This window comes from Equus caballus, chromosome 7 (assembly GCF_041296265.1).
Source record: "Equus caballus isolate H_3958 breed thoroughbred chromosome 7, TB-T2T, whole genome shotgun sequence".
NCBI classification, from domain to species: Eukaryota; Metazoa; Chordata; class Mammalia; order Perissodactyla; family Equidae; genus Equus; species Equus caballus.
In genome coordinates, this window is record NC_091690.1 from 90577112 (window position 1) to 90594854 (window position 17743).

Here is a 17743-nt window from a genome sequence, read left to right on the forward strand (position 1 = left end):
ACAGGATATCCATCACAGAACAAACGATGGTGGTGAAAGTTGTTTTAACTTGTGGGCTTGGGGGAAACAGTGATTTGAGTGATTCAGTCAATTTTTACAGGGTCTACAGTGTGCCAGGTACATTTCAGGCTTCCGTGGACACTGCAGGATAAAGGCCATCCCCCTTAATAGGGGGTATATGTCCTTAGAAGGGAGTGGACATTCCCAGTGTCAGTCACCCAGGAAAGAGGCATTTCTAGGGCAGGGTGGGATCTTGGAATGTGGGCTTTAGAAAGGAAACGGAGCATCTTCCTTCTGCCAGGTGGGGTTCCCTTGGGGCTAGACTCTGAAGAGCCTCGGTCTGTTTCAGTGGTAACAAGCACGGGCTCCAAGAAGTGAGTTCTGTGGGTTCTGAAAGCAGCTAAACCCAATAGACAGTTTTAAGTTATTCTCTCTATTATTTCCTTACCCACAAACCTTCAGGCAGGTCTTATTCAACATCCTACTCTGGTCTCAGTAGTGAAGTGGGATGACGGGGTCTGTGTTCATCTTTGGAGTAGAGAGAAGAGCAGCTCCTCCCAAGGCCAGCATCCCGGGCCAGCAGACATTCTGACAGTGTCCTAGAATGTAGGGGCGCTTCAACACCAATACCCGATGGGTCCTGTCCTCTAAGGTTTATAGTTAAGGGAGAAGATGACATTCACAGAGTGTTGCAATAATACAAGGCATCATTCTCACTCAGCAAATTTACTGAATACCTACTATGAGCTACGGCGCAGTGCTGTGGGGCAGACCTAAAGTAGAGAAAACAAGTAAGCGAATGGTAGGCGCTAAGACAGAAACTAATGGGGGCTGCTGGAATGGCAGTGGACCCTACGTGGGAGATGGTCCCAGGGAAGAAAGCCTTTCCATTTGCAGCGCATTGTCAGCAAAGGCCTTGAGGTGGAAGGTGATTAGCACTAACAGAAGGTTGGAGGGGGCGCCCAAGGTGAAGGGTTGAGTTGAGATGCATGTCAGGCGGGGTTATGCAGAGCCTAGTCGGCCGGCCGTCAATGCCATCGGATAAACGTGCCAGGCGCGCAGTACTAGCTTCTGGGACGAGAGCTGCCGCCACTCCCACCTAACAATGCGATGGTTGAATACATGTGAGGAAGGGAAAAAGGCATGAGGCATGGGAATGTTTGTCTCCTTCCCACACAACAGCCAGGATGTTCCTCTCTAAACACATTAGTGAAAAAAAACCAAACACGTGACCGCATCACTCCCTTGCTTAATCAAACAGGTCACCGGCTTCCCGCTGTTTAGGGTAAGTAAAATGAGCACGTGTCTAAGCACTCTGCACGTATTAACTCATTTTATCCCTGGTGCAGCATTCTCCCCGTTTGTAGCGAGGAGACGGAGGCGGGGCGCGGTCGGGCGGCTGCTCGAGATCACAGTTGTAAAGTGACAGAAGCAGGATTCTAACCGAGTAGGGGCTGCAGAGTGCAAGCTCTCACCCAGCCGTCTACTTTAAAAGACTGAAGTCCCGCGACAGCCCGCGGGGCTCTGGCCCTAGGTGGTCTCCACAAGCCCCCACGGGCTCCTGCGGTCCCCTCGCGCGCTGCACCCGCGGGCACCACGGAGCGAGCGACCCGAGTTCCGCTCGGCCTCCTCCGCCACCAGGGGGCGCCGCGGGTGGTCGTCCCTCTAGTAACCCCTCATCCCTCGAGTACCGGACGCACTGAGGGCGCGACCCCGACAGCGAAAGCGCTGCGGCGTCTCCGCCTCCGAGGTCAGGGCGGCGCCCAGGGCATCCCGCCAACACCCCCGCGGCCCGAGGAGACGGAAGTCACGCCCAAGCCCGCGACGCTCAGCCCCCCTGCAGCGCTTACCCGGCGCGCACTGCGCCAACCCTGCGGCAGGAGGAGGCGGAGCCCGGGCCCTCGCCCCGCCCATCTAGCTCACGTGACCAACGCCGCGGCCTCGAGGCCGGAAGCTCTCAGGCGCCGGCGGGCGCGCTCTCGCGTTCCCGGCGTCCGAGACCTTCCTCACGCCCCGCCCTGCCGCGCGCTCCCGGCTGCGCTCGTCCTCGCGGCCCAGAGAGCCCGGCGGCGGCTGCGCGCGCGCGCTGCCCGGCACGGTCCCCGCCCCCAGGCGCACCGGCTCCCGGGCAGCACGGCCATGTGCTCGCTGGCGTCGGGTGCTCGCGGTGGGTACCCCAGACCCTGCAGCACGGCTGGCCCAGCCCCGGCTCGCGCCGCCGGGGGGCCGCGGACAGGCCGCCCTCCTCCTGCGCCCCCGGGACGCGGAGCCGGGCGGTGGGCCCCGCGGGAGGGCGGCGGCGGGTGGGCTCCCGGGTCGAGGCCTCGCTGACCGTGTGCATGTGCTAGGCGGCCGGGGTGCCGAGGAGGAGGACGAGGACCTGCCCGCGCTGTCCGACAGCGGCGACGAGGCCGCCTGGGAGGACGAGGACGGGGACGAGGCTGGCCTCCCCCACGACAAGCAGCAGACCCCCTGCCTGTTCTGTGACAGGTTCGTTAGCCCGCCGCAGCGCCGCGCGCTCAGGAGTCGCCCGAGCGGCTGTCCCCGAAGCCCGGGCCCCGCGCTCGGAGGGAGGAGCCCCGGTCACCGGGGGAGGGGCCGTGCGCTGACGCCCGGCGATGCCACCTCTCTTCCGCGGGCCTCAGTCTCCCCTCGTGTAAAATGAGAGGGCTTTGGACCACTCCTGGTTGTGCACCTTTGTCACCTGAGACACTTAAAAACACAGATGCTAAGCTCTGCCCCTCAGTCCTTACAAATCAGGGATGGCGTCCAGGAATATTCTCTTTGTAAAGATGCTCCCGCTCTCAGAGGTGATTGCAGTGAGTCACGAGTTTGGGAGTCCCTAAACTGGGTAATCCCCCGGGACCCCTCCAGCTTTAGCATTCCGTGACTCTGACAAGCAGAGGGCTTCTCAGGTGTAAGGTTTCCTTGTGAGCCGTTTAAAGGATCACTTTCCTAGCTAGGGGCTCCCCACCTGTTGAAGGGAAGGAATTGATAAGCTTAGGGAAAAAGCGACTGCGATATCAATAGCTTGTTCAGGTCACAGACCTTGTTCCATGTTTGTCTTAATATCCAAATCCGTGTTCTTTCCACTTAAAATTCTGCCTCTTCATCTCAACAAGCCTTGACGTTCGTTGGCCGCTGTCCTGGGCTCGTGGGCATGAAAGAGGCCTGCTTAGCATTGACCAGTGTTGCTTTACGAAACTTTTTCCAGTTTCCCATGAATCTAGGCCTGGTGCTGACTGGTGGTGTGTCAGCTCCTCTTGATTGGGCGTTGCTCTCACGCGTAGCCTCCTCTGGTTAGATGTAGAGCATCTGCATGTACTCTAGTCATAAAATAATATTTATTGAGTGTCAGGGGCATACTTCTTTATGACAGGCTGCATAAATACTGCAAAAATAACCTGTCTGGGTAAACATTTGTTGAAAGCTAACTGCGTGTATGTGCCAGGCATATAGAAGAGGGGTGCGGCTTCTCTGCTGGGTATTGCTATCTTATATGTCCCTCAGCTTTGCAGGTCACATAATAAAGAGGCTTGGTCCTCACAATGTCTGTAATGCAGAAACTTTGGGAACACTGCAAGATCACTTTTGAAATATGGCACTTTGGGAATATGCCAGCTGTAAAATTACGTTTGATGCTTTATTTCTAAAAGCAGTTTGAGCTGTGCCAGTTCAGAGCCTTTGAAAGCAGTGTTGATCCTTAGAGGACAGAAAAATTTTGTGTAGGGAATTTTCATGTCTTGAGGGAAACAGAATGTACCAAAAGGAGTTCTCTTTCTTAAAAGCCTTTTGATAAATTCCTTGCTATCATTTGGCAAATAAGTTAACTTCAGCATTTAAAGGGTAGTTAGTTTTAGTTGTAAATGGAACTCAGAGATATCAATTCCCTTGAGAAGTTCTGGGTTCCTCTTATTTACAGGCATGTTTGTTTTTTTCTTAATTGGAGATAAAACTAGAAGGCAGCAGAGTAGGAGGGGAAGTGTATGTTTAACATGACATCAGTATTTAGACTTCTTGGGGGACTATTCCATGAAGCTGTTTCTTGATTTTTCAGGTTGTTTACATCTGCTGAAGAAACATTTTCACACTGTAAGTCTGAGCATCAATTTAATATTGATAACATGGTCCATAAACATGGTGAGTATTTTTTAGAGCAAAGAAAATTTTAGTTGTGAAATTTAAGTTTAAACTTTATATTTTTCCAGACCTTTCCTTTTCTATACAAGTCCAATATAATGAAACATATAGCAACAATGTGTCTTAAGACAATGGAGTTTTTTGGACAAGTGGCCTTTAAGGAGAGATTAATTATATTCTTCTAGATAAGGTTTACTGTATTAAAGCTTATATAGGCTTCACAACTTAAAAGGGGGAAAAAAAACCCTTGGCATGTGATTGTATTTTTATCATATTAGAATTAAAGAGATCAAGAAAGTAGATTAGAATTAGAGCAAGGATAGAGGTGGACTTTGGAAAAGGAGGTGGGTCATTATGAAAAAAGTCAACTCATCAGGCAAAGCATAACATGAACTTCAAGTCATAGAAGGTTGAGTTTGATAAGGAGTTTGGTAAGAGAGTATGTAGAACGGAGTGATGAAGTTAAGGTGGTAAGCAGAATATTTAGATGATTCTTTTGAATCTTGCGTTTAGACATACTTACCTTACAATTAAAGCCTTCCACTTCTTTAAATGAATAAAGAAGAGCTGCACTATTCCACTCAAATTAACTAAATACAGAATTGGTTTTTTGCTCCATGTATTTACTAACAACTAGAAAAGACATTAGGTAAACATGTAATATAATGTTTATAGATCATGAATAAGACATGAATAACTTAGTCTCATTGTTTTTTTTCATGTTTCTAATGTGCATTTTTAAAGATTTTTTTTCCTTTTTCTCCCCAAAGCCCCCCAGTACATAGTTGTATATTCTTCATTGTGGGCCCTTCTAGTTGTGGTATGTGGGACGCTGCCTCAGCGTGGTTTGATGAGCAGTGCCATGTCCGCGCCCAGGATTCGAACCAACGAAACACTGGGCCGCCTGCAGCGGAGCGCGCGAACTTAACCACTGAGCCACGGGGCCAGCCCCTCTAATGTGCATTTTTAAACTGAATTGGAATCATACTTTAAATATAATTTTGTATTTTTTCACTTACCAAATAGGGGTTTTTCTACGCTATTGTGCATATAAAACATTTTGTGTGTGCTGCTCTGTTCCTCATAATAACATTTCTCGCGACAGATAATAACCAGGTGGTTAGATATGCCGTTGTTTCCCTTGCTGCTTCATTTCTGGAAAGATGAGGACCAGATAACAAGCCTCATTATTTTTTAATTTGCACCATTTAACTTAATGAAAAGCTAGTATGTTTTGTATACTCCATGTCTTGGCGAAATTATAATTTGGTAGGCACCATAAAAATTGGGGATTTAGAAACTTTCAGTTCTAAAATCAACTGCCACATACTTGGTAAAATCCAAGACCTGATTTTCCTGATTTGTATTGCTCTGACAGATGAGGAGAAGAATTCTAAAAATTAATTTCTCGTTTTTCAGAAAGGCAAGAAAAGCATTTAAAAATCTGTCATCTCTGGCTGTTTTTAAATTAAAATATTCAGAAGTATCAAAGTTACTATTTGTCATTCTTAATAATAAATTCAAAATATTATTATAAGTGGTAGGTATAGGGCAGAAATATTTTATTGTTTAACCAGAGAAGCATTTATAGAGCAGGCCAATTAAGCAAAACTTATGTTAAAATAGGTAAACTATCTTTTTTTTTCCTCTTTAGGACTTGAATTTTATGGCTACATTAAACTAATAAATTTTATTAGACTTAAGGTAAGTTGGTAGCTTAATTTATAATTTTGTTTCAAAACTAAAGAAATACCGCAGTGACTATCAATGTGCTGATTTTTAAAAGAGCACGAGGAGCTGCTATAGAAGGAACTTATAAATTTGGCGCTCATCGTATTGTGGGAATCACGGATGTTAGGAGCTAGCACAACATACGGCGCCAAGTGAATGGACACAATACTTAAGTGTTGTTTTTAATTGAGTCTAAGAGAACAATCAATGTTATGTGAAAATGTAATTCAGTGCCAGATAAAGGGAAATACTGATAGTATTTCTGTAAAATCAGAAGTAATTTCTAGTGTGATTTTTTTAAGTACCTTGGGTGTTCTTTTTGTTCTTTTTTCTATTCTATTCAAATGATGTTTATATTTCCTTTCCCCCAAAGCCAAACAATATAAAACTGTGCATTGAAACCATTAATTAAAGCACTTGTCCAATCAAGTTAATGCAATGACAGGTGAACCTAGACTCCTTAAATAAAGATTTTGCATAATCTAGACGTGATTTTGTGTAATATATACATGATTTCATCTGTTTAATTTTCCTAGCTTTTGCTGGGAAGATTTTGCGATTATATGCAATGAAAAAACATGCAATTAATTTTATATCCAGAATCCTACAGTTGAGTATATGAATTCCATATACAACCCAGTGCCTTGGGAGAAAGAAGAGTATTTGAAGCCAGTGTTGGAAGATGACCTTTTACTTCAATTTGGTAAGATGAGCTTACTGTATCTACTGTAATGTAGCGTCATTTATTATGGCAAAATAGTGGTTAGATGTTCTAGGAACATTTATTTTGTTAATTCTCTAAAGATCTCATCAGGTAGTTGGTTGCAATAGGAAAGTCAAGTCACTTAAGAACTGCCAGTCACAGTAAGTCACGAAGGAGGAATTTGGGAATAGGAGCTCCTTTAAACATTGTGTACAAGACATTCTGAAACATAGGGGGACTGCAGAGAATAATTTTTAGTTGTTAGATTGATTTTGAGTCTAATTAGAATTGACTAAATTTTTAATTTAGCTAGTTTAAATTAACTAAAATTTTTTAATCAGTAGATTTAATAATACTTAACAGATTTAAGTAGATTTAATAATATTTGCTGCTTTTATCTCATGTATTCAGATTGGATAAGTGACTTTTCTTAAGACATCTAATTTACTGAGATTTTGGTTTGATGTGGCTCAGATTTAACTCAGACTTCCATGAGCTCACCCCGTACACTAACTTACGTCTCCCTTTTGGCAGGATCACTCTCATTTCTTGACTGTAGCTTTCTTCCTTAGTTACTTGCTCTGTGCTTTGGTTCATTTCTTATTGAACAGGGATCTTGTGAAAATTCTCTTGGCCTTTTATAGATACTTTATAGGTCTGATTTATTGGAGTTAAGTGATTTATTTATTTTTTTAATTTATACTTCCTTTCATGTTTCTGGTGCCAGTGGGGTTAGATAGAGGGTTTGCTGTCTTCAGATCAACGAGACCATTCTGAACAGACAATAGTTTGACAGCGTGTATTTGAGCAGGTCTTTGATTAGCAGGAACTGTGGAAAACCACTCATTTCCTTGAGAAGTGCCATCATTAAGTTGTGTGGTGGCGTGATGCAGTACAGTAGTGAGAACCTTAATGTGGGCTTCAGGGGCTGTGTGACCTTGGGCAAAGCACTTAAGCTTTCTGGTTTTAAGTCTTCATTTATAAAGTGAGGAATTAGGGCCAGATTTCTGAGATTCTTTCTAGCTCTAAAATTTGATGAGTCCCAGGTTGATTCTTTCCCGTTTTTACCACTTCTCTTTAATCTCATGTCTCCTCAGAGTGACCAAAGTGGTCTCTTTGATAAATGACAGAGGGCCCACTGGTGTTCTTTATGACTTCCTGAATTCAAAATCATTTATTAAACACAGATTGAAAGTCAGATGTTAAATGCTTTAGGACAGGAAGAAAGGAATGTCACAATGCTTCCCATAGAAAGCCCACAGTATAGTAATAGGAGTGTTTTTTTTTAAAACGTCTATTCTGTATTAGAAGGTCAAATATGATGAGTTTTGTGAGAAGTAGAAAGGCAGTGCAGTTCAGAAGAGGAGGAGATTACTCAGATCAAGAGATACTGAGTGCTGTGTGCTGGTCACTGTGGGTACAGGTCAGTATTGAACTCGAGCTCTCCTAGGGTATATCAACTTAATTTCTTTCAGCCTTAATTTTAATTTTCAAAAAGGTGATAATGACATCTACATTCTAACATTGTTGCAAAGGTAATACGTATTAGCATAGTAGCTGTCAGAGGGTGAGTGCTTAGAAAGGAGAACTTTTTGTCCTTGGTAAATATATAGGTTCCAGAGGAGTTTAGGTGAAGAAGTAGTGACTGAGATCGGGGACAGGTAAAGAGGCCTAGTAAAGGAAGTGGAACTGGACATGCTCTTGCCTGCACTGCCCGCATTCTCTCAGTCTGTACCCCTGGCCATTCGTGGGGAGAGATGGAGGAGGAGGTCATCATTCTCCTGGCTCCAGGCCTGGTTACTGACCATTTCACCTCCACTGTCGTTCAGTAAATGTTTATTGAGCATCTGCTAAGTGTTTGGCATTGAGGATATGAAGATGACTAAACACTGTTTCAGTCCTTCACTAAAGGGAGATGACTAAGAAAGTAGGCAATGAAGTACAGTATAAGGAGGAAAAAGTAATTTTATGATGGAGAAACCTGGTAAACACTGCCTTAGCCAGGTAATCAAGGTCAACATCATCAGCGACAGGCCACGTTAATAGTATCTACCTTTGAGACGATGTGATGAGAAGGGCACTTTAGCTCTGTGGTCTTCCTCCCAAAACACATAACCTCAGTCTAACCGTGGAAAACATCACACACAAAGTGAGGGACATTCTACAAACTACCTGACCAGTGCCCCTCAAACTAAGGTTACCAAAAACAAGGCCTAAGAAACTGTCATAGCCAAGAGGGGCTTAAGGAGACATGACTACTAAATGAATTGTGATATCATGGGTGGGATCTTGGAACAGAAGGGGGACATGAGGCACAAATTAATGAAATCTGAGTGAGTAAAATGGAGTTTGGTTAAGTTTTTTAGAAAGTATGGTATAATATTTGGAATATATTCCACGAAGGGTTAATATCCTTTTATACATAAAGAAGTCTTAAAAATTGAAGGAGAAAGGATCGAATACATGTTAGAACAATGGGGAAAAATACCTGGTTAGACAGTTCACCCAAAAGGGTATAAAAATAGCCCAACGTCAAAGTACCATTTCTCACCTGTCAGACTGGGAAAACTTTTTTAAACATGACAACACGTTTTGTTGAGAGGCTGTGGAGAGACAGCCACTATCATACAGTGCTAGTAGAATGCATATTTGGCAATACCTCAACAAAACTATATATACACCCACTTTTTAACCCAGCAGTCTCACTCATAAGAATCTGTCTTGAAGATACACCTCCAGTATTCTGAAAATACATATACACAAGGTTATTCGTTGCAGTGTTGTTATTTTGAAATATCGAAAACAACCGAAGTGCCCCTTCATAGGAGAGTAGTTGAATAAGCTATGGTCCATCCACACGGTAGTCTACATCTATTAAAAACAATGAGGATGATCTCTGAACTGATACAGAGTGATATCCAGGGTATACTGTTAAACAAAAAAAGCCAAAGCTCAAAAGAATATCTGTTGTATGATACTCCTCATGTAAGAAAGAAAGGGATTTGAGAAAATGCCTGTGTGCTCATTTGTGCAAAAGAAATACAGGAAGGACAAACTAGAAACTAAAGAGATTCGCTGCTTACTGGCATTAGTGGGACCAGGGAGAAAAGAAGAGCACAGTGGAATGAGGTAGCAGCAATAAGAGGGAGTGACCCTTCTCGGAGTATATATCCTTTTGTCTAGCTCCAACTCTTAGCGCTATAATAATGTTTCTCATGGTCTTCATATAATCAAAAAAATCAACAGTTGAAACAACCAGGATGTGTGTGAGGGCGGTGGTACAGAATGGAATACAAAAACAAACAAATGAACTAAAGCATGTGACAAAGAAATAGTGTAACCACACTGAAGAGGGTGGGGAGGAAGAGAACTACCTGAGTAAGTGGAATGTGACTGGATTTTGTGCTGAGGCCACAGATAAAAAGAACTGCATAAGTGCTGTAATCTAGAAAGGAAAGGTGTTTCTTGCAGGGTGTGAATTAGCAATTCTGACACTTCTTTTGTGTATACTAGAATTGAACAAGTTAAGATATTATGGATATTAGGAGCCAGGTTTCTCTCTGTTGGAGGAGGTTTCAAATCGGGAAATGGGGAAGGATGAAATGAGTCCAGTGGTGATAGATTGGAATCAGTATAAATTCACAGTTCTTAATTTATGCACAGATGGATGGATACAGAAATACAGATGTGTGCATGTGTGGGTTAGTGTACGTACAGGTATTTCCCAGCTCTGTTTGCTGAGAGGCCTAGAAGAACCCCAGTAGCAGTGAGCATCCCTAGTGCCCAGATCTCGATCTATAGCATCATTCTGCAATAAAAGGAACCAAGGCCTCTCAGACAGGTGCATTCCATGGATGGGGCAGGGAAAATATGAGAGGAGTCTGGGACATCTTGTGCCGGAAAATAAGGAAGTACTTGAACAGGTGGAGAAGGAGGGGACTTAGCAAAAGAACACTGGTGCCCGCCTGAAGGAGCTCCTCGTGGCCACCGCTGGGATAATTTGAGCAACACGGAAGATGGTAGTATTGGTTTTTAACCCACGGGATTAAGTAAATATCCATGAGTCCACACTGACAGAAATAATCAACCAAATAAATAAGTGGAGAAGGAGCAGCTCACCTTAGAGTAGAATTCCTGTTAATAGATGTTGAAAAAGAGAGAATTAGAAAATCAGCAGTAGGCAAACACCACAGTAATAACTTGCAGAAAAGACCCACCAATGGATGCTAAGATTAGCAGGCAAAAATTTAGGGCGAAACAGGATTTGCGTAGTTCAGACTCTCTCTCCCTAGAAATTTATTAACTACAAAGGAGATGTTCCCTTTTCAGTGGAGAAATCCAGCAGACACCACCACAGCCAAAATCAGTGGTTATGAGGTGTATTGACACCACGAGCCCCTTGGTATAATGCACTGAGGACACAACATTTTTTCTCTGCTATTCTTGCCAAAAACATATAATTTCATTCCAAACGTGAAAAAACATCAGAAAAACCCAGGTTGAGAGACATTCTAAAAATAACTGATCAATACTTTACCAAAGTGTCAAGATAGTGTTACTGGGTGCAGTGTTGCTATAAAGAATCAGCTCAAGGTGCTGAATATTTTTGTTCAGATCTTTTTGTCTCTTGGGTTTTTTTAAATCTAGTTCTTTCAGTTGTTGATAGGGGTTTATTTAAATCTCTGACTGTGGTTGAAGGATTGTCTGGTTTTGCCTTTAATTCTGTCAGGTTTTGCTTCATGTGTTTTGGAGCTCTTCTGTGAGGTTTGTTCATAATTGTTATGTCTTTCTGATAAATTGCCCATCTTTTGTGGTAGTTCTCAGCTGCCAAAATGAAGTGTCGGGGTGATTTGAGCCTCCTGAGATGGAATGCAGATGTGGAAATTCCTCTTCCTGGATGTGGTTTAGGATTCTAAATTGGACTGTTTGGATAAATTACACTTGCGAATCTGAATGTTTACTGAATCCTTTCTCCTTTTCAAATCTATACATTTCACCTTTATGATTATCTACATATTAATCCTAAAGGTTTTTATTCTAACTTTTATTACAGCAGAAAGCAAAACAGAGAAACCAATTTCCTTGTTCAGTTATAATCCATAACTTAAACTAACAATGTGGTTTGCAAACGGTTTGAAGAATTTTGGGGAAAACAAAATACACAATGATAGAGTAGGAAGTAGAAACTATGGTACACCATCCTTAAATAGTTTGGAAATATTTTGTTGCTCTCATTAATTTTTGGTGAATTAAGTAGTGACTGAATCTATAGTTTTAAAATGACTTAGTATTCTGCAAGACTGACTAGAGGTTAGTGGTGCCCTGCCGTGCTTTTTTAACAGGAAGTTCAACTTAGGCTCTAGTCTCTAAGTTATTATGTTATCATGTATTTGTTAAGCTTAGTTGTTTTGTCCCAACTCTAAAGTGTCACAACTAAAAACTGAATGGGAAACAAAAAAAGCCATATTTCCCCAGTGTGTTTACTGAGGAGAAAATAAAATAGCTGCATAGTTTTTGTTGGTTTAAATTGATCCGAAAGTTAATTAGACTGGTAAATGTGTGTTCAGATTTTGTAAAACTCGCTAACTCCATATATTAACTTGCGTTTGCAGAATTCTACAGCAGAAGTTAAAGATTTATATATAGTGAAATTAAATTTAAATCAAGAGTTTTTAATAATATTAGAAATTAGGATATTTAATGATGTCAGCAGTAAGATGTTGATGTATAGATTGTGCTCCTCCTACCCAGGATGAAAAAGTTATTGAATGTATGGAATTCTCTATCTGCACACTCTCATTACGGAATATGTCATTTAGTACCTCTTATTCTACAGATGAGGACCCGAGGCTGAGAGGCGGCCTCGTGTAGTGGCAGGAACATGGGCTAGGAAGGCGGGCAGGGGTTCGAGGCTTACTTCCTTCATTACACAGCTCTGTGACTTTGGGGTAGTCAGTTAATTTCTCTGAAATTTATTTTTCCCGTGCCTTGAAATGAGCATAAATAGGTTTGTTTTGAGAATGAAATGAGATGTATTGAAAAGTACCTGATGATCAATAAATATGAGGGTTTTTTCTTCCACTTCTTTGTTTCTTCCTGGGTTTGGTTGCTGAGAGTCTGCTTTTCTAATGCTTATATTTGTGTTCAATTTAGCCAGCTAATGAAAAAAGACTAACAGCATGCTCTTTAGATTCAAATGGAAACACTTTGGCTAGTAAATATTTATTTAATTAAAAGTACTTTTACTAATTTTTCTCAGTTTGTCGCATAATAGGCTCTTAGTATATATTTATTCCTAATATATTTATATGTACTTCATTGTTATAAGATGGCCTGATAATTATGTCCATTTATTTCTTTAGATGTAGAAGATCTTTATGAAGCGGTGTCAGTCCCACTCTCATACCCCAATGGACTCAGTGAAAATACATCTGTTGTTGAAAGATTGAAGCATATGGAAGCCAGGGCTCTGTCTGCCGAAGCTGCGTTAGCTAGAGCACATGAGGATCTGCAAAAAATGAAGTACTTTATCAATCTTAGAGAAAATTAATTGTTTAGATCCCTAAAATAATACGACTAATAACAAGGTAGAATATGGGCAACGTTTCATATACTGGAAAGCACATTGTAGATATTTAATTTTAGTAATACTAAAGATACACAACATTTTTATATGTTGTGGATATAGTCGATTAACATAAAATTCTGTAGTTTTACCTGTTCTCATAGACTTCTTTATAATTATTTCTGTACTAATAGCAATTGCTCTGGGGAGTGTTGTTGTCTTGAGTGCTTTTGTTCTTTGATATGCTTTCCTTTGAATTACCCTGTTTCTAGTAGATTTCTCCATTTTACTTAGGTTTGGGGAAAATACAGGGTTGAAAGTTTGTTTTTAAAGGATCAAAATATAATTACAATGTCGTATTTAATCAGAAAACCAGATACATTGGACTGTTTTCTCCGGTGGGTAAATTAGCGTTCTGCTGGCTTAGTACTTCTCAGAATTTATGTGCTTACGAACCACCTGGGGATCTTGTTAAAGTGGGTTCTGATTCAGGAGGTCTGGAGCAGGGCCTGAGGTTCTGCATTTCTGCCAGCTATACCTCCAGCTTTGCCTGTTGGATTTGTAAGTTGATTGCTGTTGCCTGAGTATCCACTTGATGGTTTGCCAGAATGTCCAGCAGGAAGGATAGTATAGCTGATTGTAGGTCCCCTTCCCTGTTTCTGAGATTTTATGCTGGCTAACCTAGTAACCAACAACAGCTCTACTATCTGCCTCTTTGCACTTCTCCCCCATGCACAGCTAATAGATTCTTAATGTGTCGTGATCAGAGAGGGAACTGAATTTTAGAGCTGGAGTGGATGATGTTGGTGTATGTAAATAATTCTCAATTTGGGTCCACTTTCTGCTCATATAATGCTTCCATGAGGTAATATGGTTTTAAAGACTATTAATGGCATTGAAATATACTACATTGATTCACGGCTAAAATAAGATTTTGGAGCAATAGAAATAATAAAGCTGAATAAATGTAATGTGCTTATTTTGTTCAGTTGCAAGCTGTAAACACCTGTAATCTGTGGTGGGCAGTGCTTTCGCGGTTGCAGGAGGAGTGCTTACAGCTGGCTTTGAATGTACCATTGCTTAAGATCCAGCAGGGGGAGCTTTCAGTTGCTTAAGATAGCGTGTGATTTAGAAGGCTCATCACACTCCACACTCCACTCCCTCCCCCTTCTCTTCCTCAACCTCTAGCCTTTCCTTTTTTCATGGTCCAATAAACCTGTCTCAAGGGTGTATTTCAAATTGATTACAGACAATTTGCTCAGGATTTTGTGATGAACGCAGATGTCAGAACCTGCTCGTCATCTACTACTGCCATTGCAGACCTCCAGGAGGATGAGGATGGTGTTTATTTCAGCTCATACGGGCATTATGGGATACATGAAGAAATGCTAAAGGTTAGAGAAGAGCACAAATGCACCAAATCTGTCCTAAAGGAAAAATAGAGTAAAACAGGTTCTTGACACTTATGCTGTAGGAGAACTGCTTTTTTGTGAGGACTGCTTTTTAAATCTCTTTAGTACTTGATAGCTCATCTTATGTTGAAAAGATTACAGAAGCATCAAAGTCATTGTAAATTCCATTTGATATCATTATTAATCTTTATTATGAAATTACTTTTTGCTTGAAATAGAACATTGGAGAAAACAACTGATGAGTTTAGTCTTCTCAAGAGCAACTGTTAAATAGGAACAAATAAATTATATATTTGCCTTTAATGTACAAAGGAAATGATTAATTTTAGTGTTTTAAATAGCAATACTGACTTGAGTGTGGGCAAATAATTCTTTGCTACAAAGTTTAATTATAAATAATTCTCACAATTGTTATGGCATAATATTTTTACGTTTGAAATCATTGATGTATAGAGGAATTTCCTAAATTGGTCGAGTCACATATTTAAATTTGGTTTTAATTTTTGAAATGAGAATGTTTATATGAACTACAAGTAGATTTCTAGCTATACCTAGTATTTAAACACTTTATTGTGTATTATATTGTATATTATAAAATAGCAAAATGTAATTTTTTAACTGAGTAAAACTGAAAGTATGTAACTAGAGTGAAACAAATGTTGCGATATAACAATTATTGAAAATTTTAGATGTTTATGAATTTTAGATGCCACTGCCTTTTCTTCTCTTGAAACCCACCAGCAAAAACTTCCTTCCTAAATCCTTCCTCAAAAGATTGTTTTATTTTGTGGAAGCCCGAAGATTATGTTCCCCTGAAACATGTGCATTGAAAATACCCAGGGATATTTAATAACATGTATGTACGTATTTTATTGAGTCAGTTTTGCAGGATCACGGGGTGGAGGTTTGCTAATTAATAGTGATTGTCTTTACTTGGGGCCTTTTAAAGCAATGGCATGTCATTTCTTTACTAATGACATGTCATGGTTGTGCTTTTTCTTGTCACTTGGGTAATGGCATAGCATTACAAATAACAGTTATCTTATTATAAGTAATAAGTTATTTTAAGCCCAGGGTGAATTTGTTTAAAGGAAATTGACTTACTCTATTTTCTTTGTTAAAATTAATTTTATTGTGTCTAGAATATTTTCTTTAAAGGAGTTAATCTAAGCCTGCATTTGTCATTTTAAATCACTCCATCAATCTAAGTTCCATGAGCCTTTACTGCCTTTGGTATGGAAATTGTGCTGGGTTTTCAGACAGATAAGCTGACTGAGACTCCCAGTAAATGGTGCATGTGCGTGTCCTCACTACAGTTGTCAGGGAGATCCAGTTTGAGTACTTGTTTCCTCATCTCTGTCCTGGACACTTGCAGCTGTGTATCAGTAGCTGGAGGCTCTGCACACTTGATTGGGTATTGTTAAGTCTTTGTGATGTACATGGAGATTTAACAAGTTCCAGCTTGAAGTTTCCAGTGCTCTCTCTTCCTTTTTAGAGAATCACTTAATCCTTATTAATACAATTCTCTCTGTCTTAGTTCCACTTAGCTGTTATACAGTGTAATTACCTCCCTTTGGAAATGACTGAAGTGTTCATAGGAAATATGGACATATTCCATTCAAAAAGAACTGTGCATCCATTTTATATTTTGCTAAGTTATGTACTGTGGATGAATATGAAATGTGCCTTATATTAAGCAATATTTCTTCTGTTTCTTATCAAAACAGTTCTTAGCACACATAATGTGTTCAAGGTTGTACTACTACCAGAATCTCTCCTGATCTTTATAAATAATCTTAAATTGAGAAACCATATATATAGGACTTTTTTTTTTAAAAAGATTGGCACCTGGGCTAACAATTATTGCCAATCTTCCTTTTTTTTTTTAAGGATTGGCACCTGGGCTAACAACTGTGGCCAATCTTTTTTTTTTTTTCTGCTTTATCTCCCCAAACCCCCCCACCCCCCACCATACACAGTTGTATATCTTAGTTGCATGTCCTTCTAGTTGTGGGATGTGGGAGGCTGCCTCAACGTGGCCTGATAAGCAGTGCCACGTCCGTGCCCAGGATCCGAACCCTGGGCCACCACAGCAGAATGCGCGAACTTAACCACTCGGCCATGGAGCCGGCCCCTAGGACTTATTTTAATGCTTAGAATTTTCCTTGCTTTTTTTTTTTTTTTTGGTGAGGAAGATGGGCCCTGAGCTAACATCTGTCACCAATCTTCCTCTTTTTGCTCGAAGAAGATTGTCCCTGAGCTAACATCTGTGCCAGTCTTCCTCTACTTTGTATATGGGATGCCACCAAAGCGTAGTTTGGTGAGTAGTGTGTAGGTCCATGCCTGGGATCCGAACCTGCGAACCCCAGGCCTCTGAAATGGAGCATATGAACTTAACCACTACGCCACTGGGCCGGCCCCTGGCCTTGCTTTTATAGGAATATTATTTGTATTTTTTGTTGCTTAGTCTCCGACATTTTAATGACACTATTTTGGCATATATTGTGATTATAATTATAAATAAAGGTAGTTCGTGATTTTATTTTTTGGAGTTAAGATGAAGATAACTCTTGTGAATTCCAGAGATACAGTTGATAGAGGGATAGATTACATGAACTTTCAAAATCCTTTGCCACATTATCTTTCTGAAGAAGAGTCATTGTTATCTAATGTTAGAAATCTGAGATGCGTCACTCTTTTTTTTTCTCCAAGGAAAACATTGTTCATCCGGGTGAACATTTATCACAGATCATAGTACGGTTAAATAAGTTTTCTTTACTGCATTCTCCTCATTGAATCTGCAGCTAACTCATGCATTCTGTCCACCTTCATGGGCCTGTACATTTAAAACTTACTGTTATTTATATATGTAAAATTTATAGTATATAACTGTTCTCTTGTCTTTAGTCTCATCTTGAAGTTTTTTACATTTTACATTTATAAGAATAATTCCACGACAGTTTACTAGTCTTAAAAGATTATCTTGCTTCTTAGTATTGGAGCTCTAATTTTATTATTCTTTTGTGTTTTTTTAGTTTTAATAGGTTAGTGCAAAAGATAATTTTTAAATTTCTGTCTGTTACCTTACTTTGTATTAAAGTGTTAATCTTTTGCTAGAGTAAGTATTTTTAAATGGTTATGAAGGCTAGTCTTTTATTTGCTTGCATTTTCATGTTTAGTGGATTTTTCTTT

General features: G+C 40.7%; 1 protein-coding gene across 6 annotated transcripts in view; it reads left to right on the forward strand.

Moving 5' to 3' along the window:
* The first annotated feature begins 1914 nt into the window (after positions 1–1914).
* Positions 1915–17743, forward strand: part of PRMT3 (protein arginine methyltransferase 3) — a 135546-nt gene continuing 119717 nt past the window's right edge. For 5 of the 6 annotated variants that reach the window (XR_011440282.1, XR_011440283.1, XR_011440284.1 and 2 more), the window contains exons 1-7: positions 1915–2167; positions 2349–2490; positions 4058–4140; positions 5795–5844; positions 6472–6574; positions 12937–13096; positions 14389–14533. Coding sequence is in view for 2 of the 6 variants with exons in the window: in XM_014741502.3 (XP_014596988.2) it covers positions 2140–2167; positions 2349–2490; positions 4058–4140; positions 5795–5844; positions 6472–6574; positions 12937–13096; positions 14389–14533 (711 nt within the window). In the remaining 4 variants the exon portion in view is untranslated. 6 annotated transcript variants of the gene reach the window in all.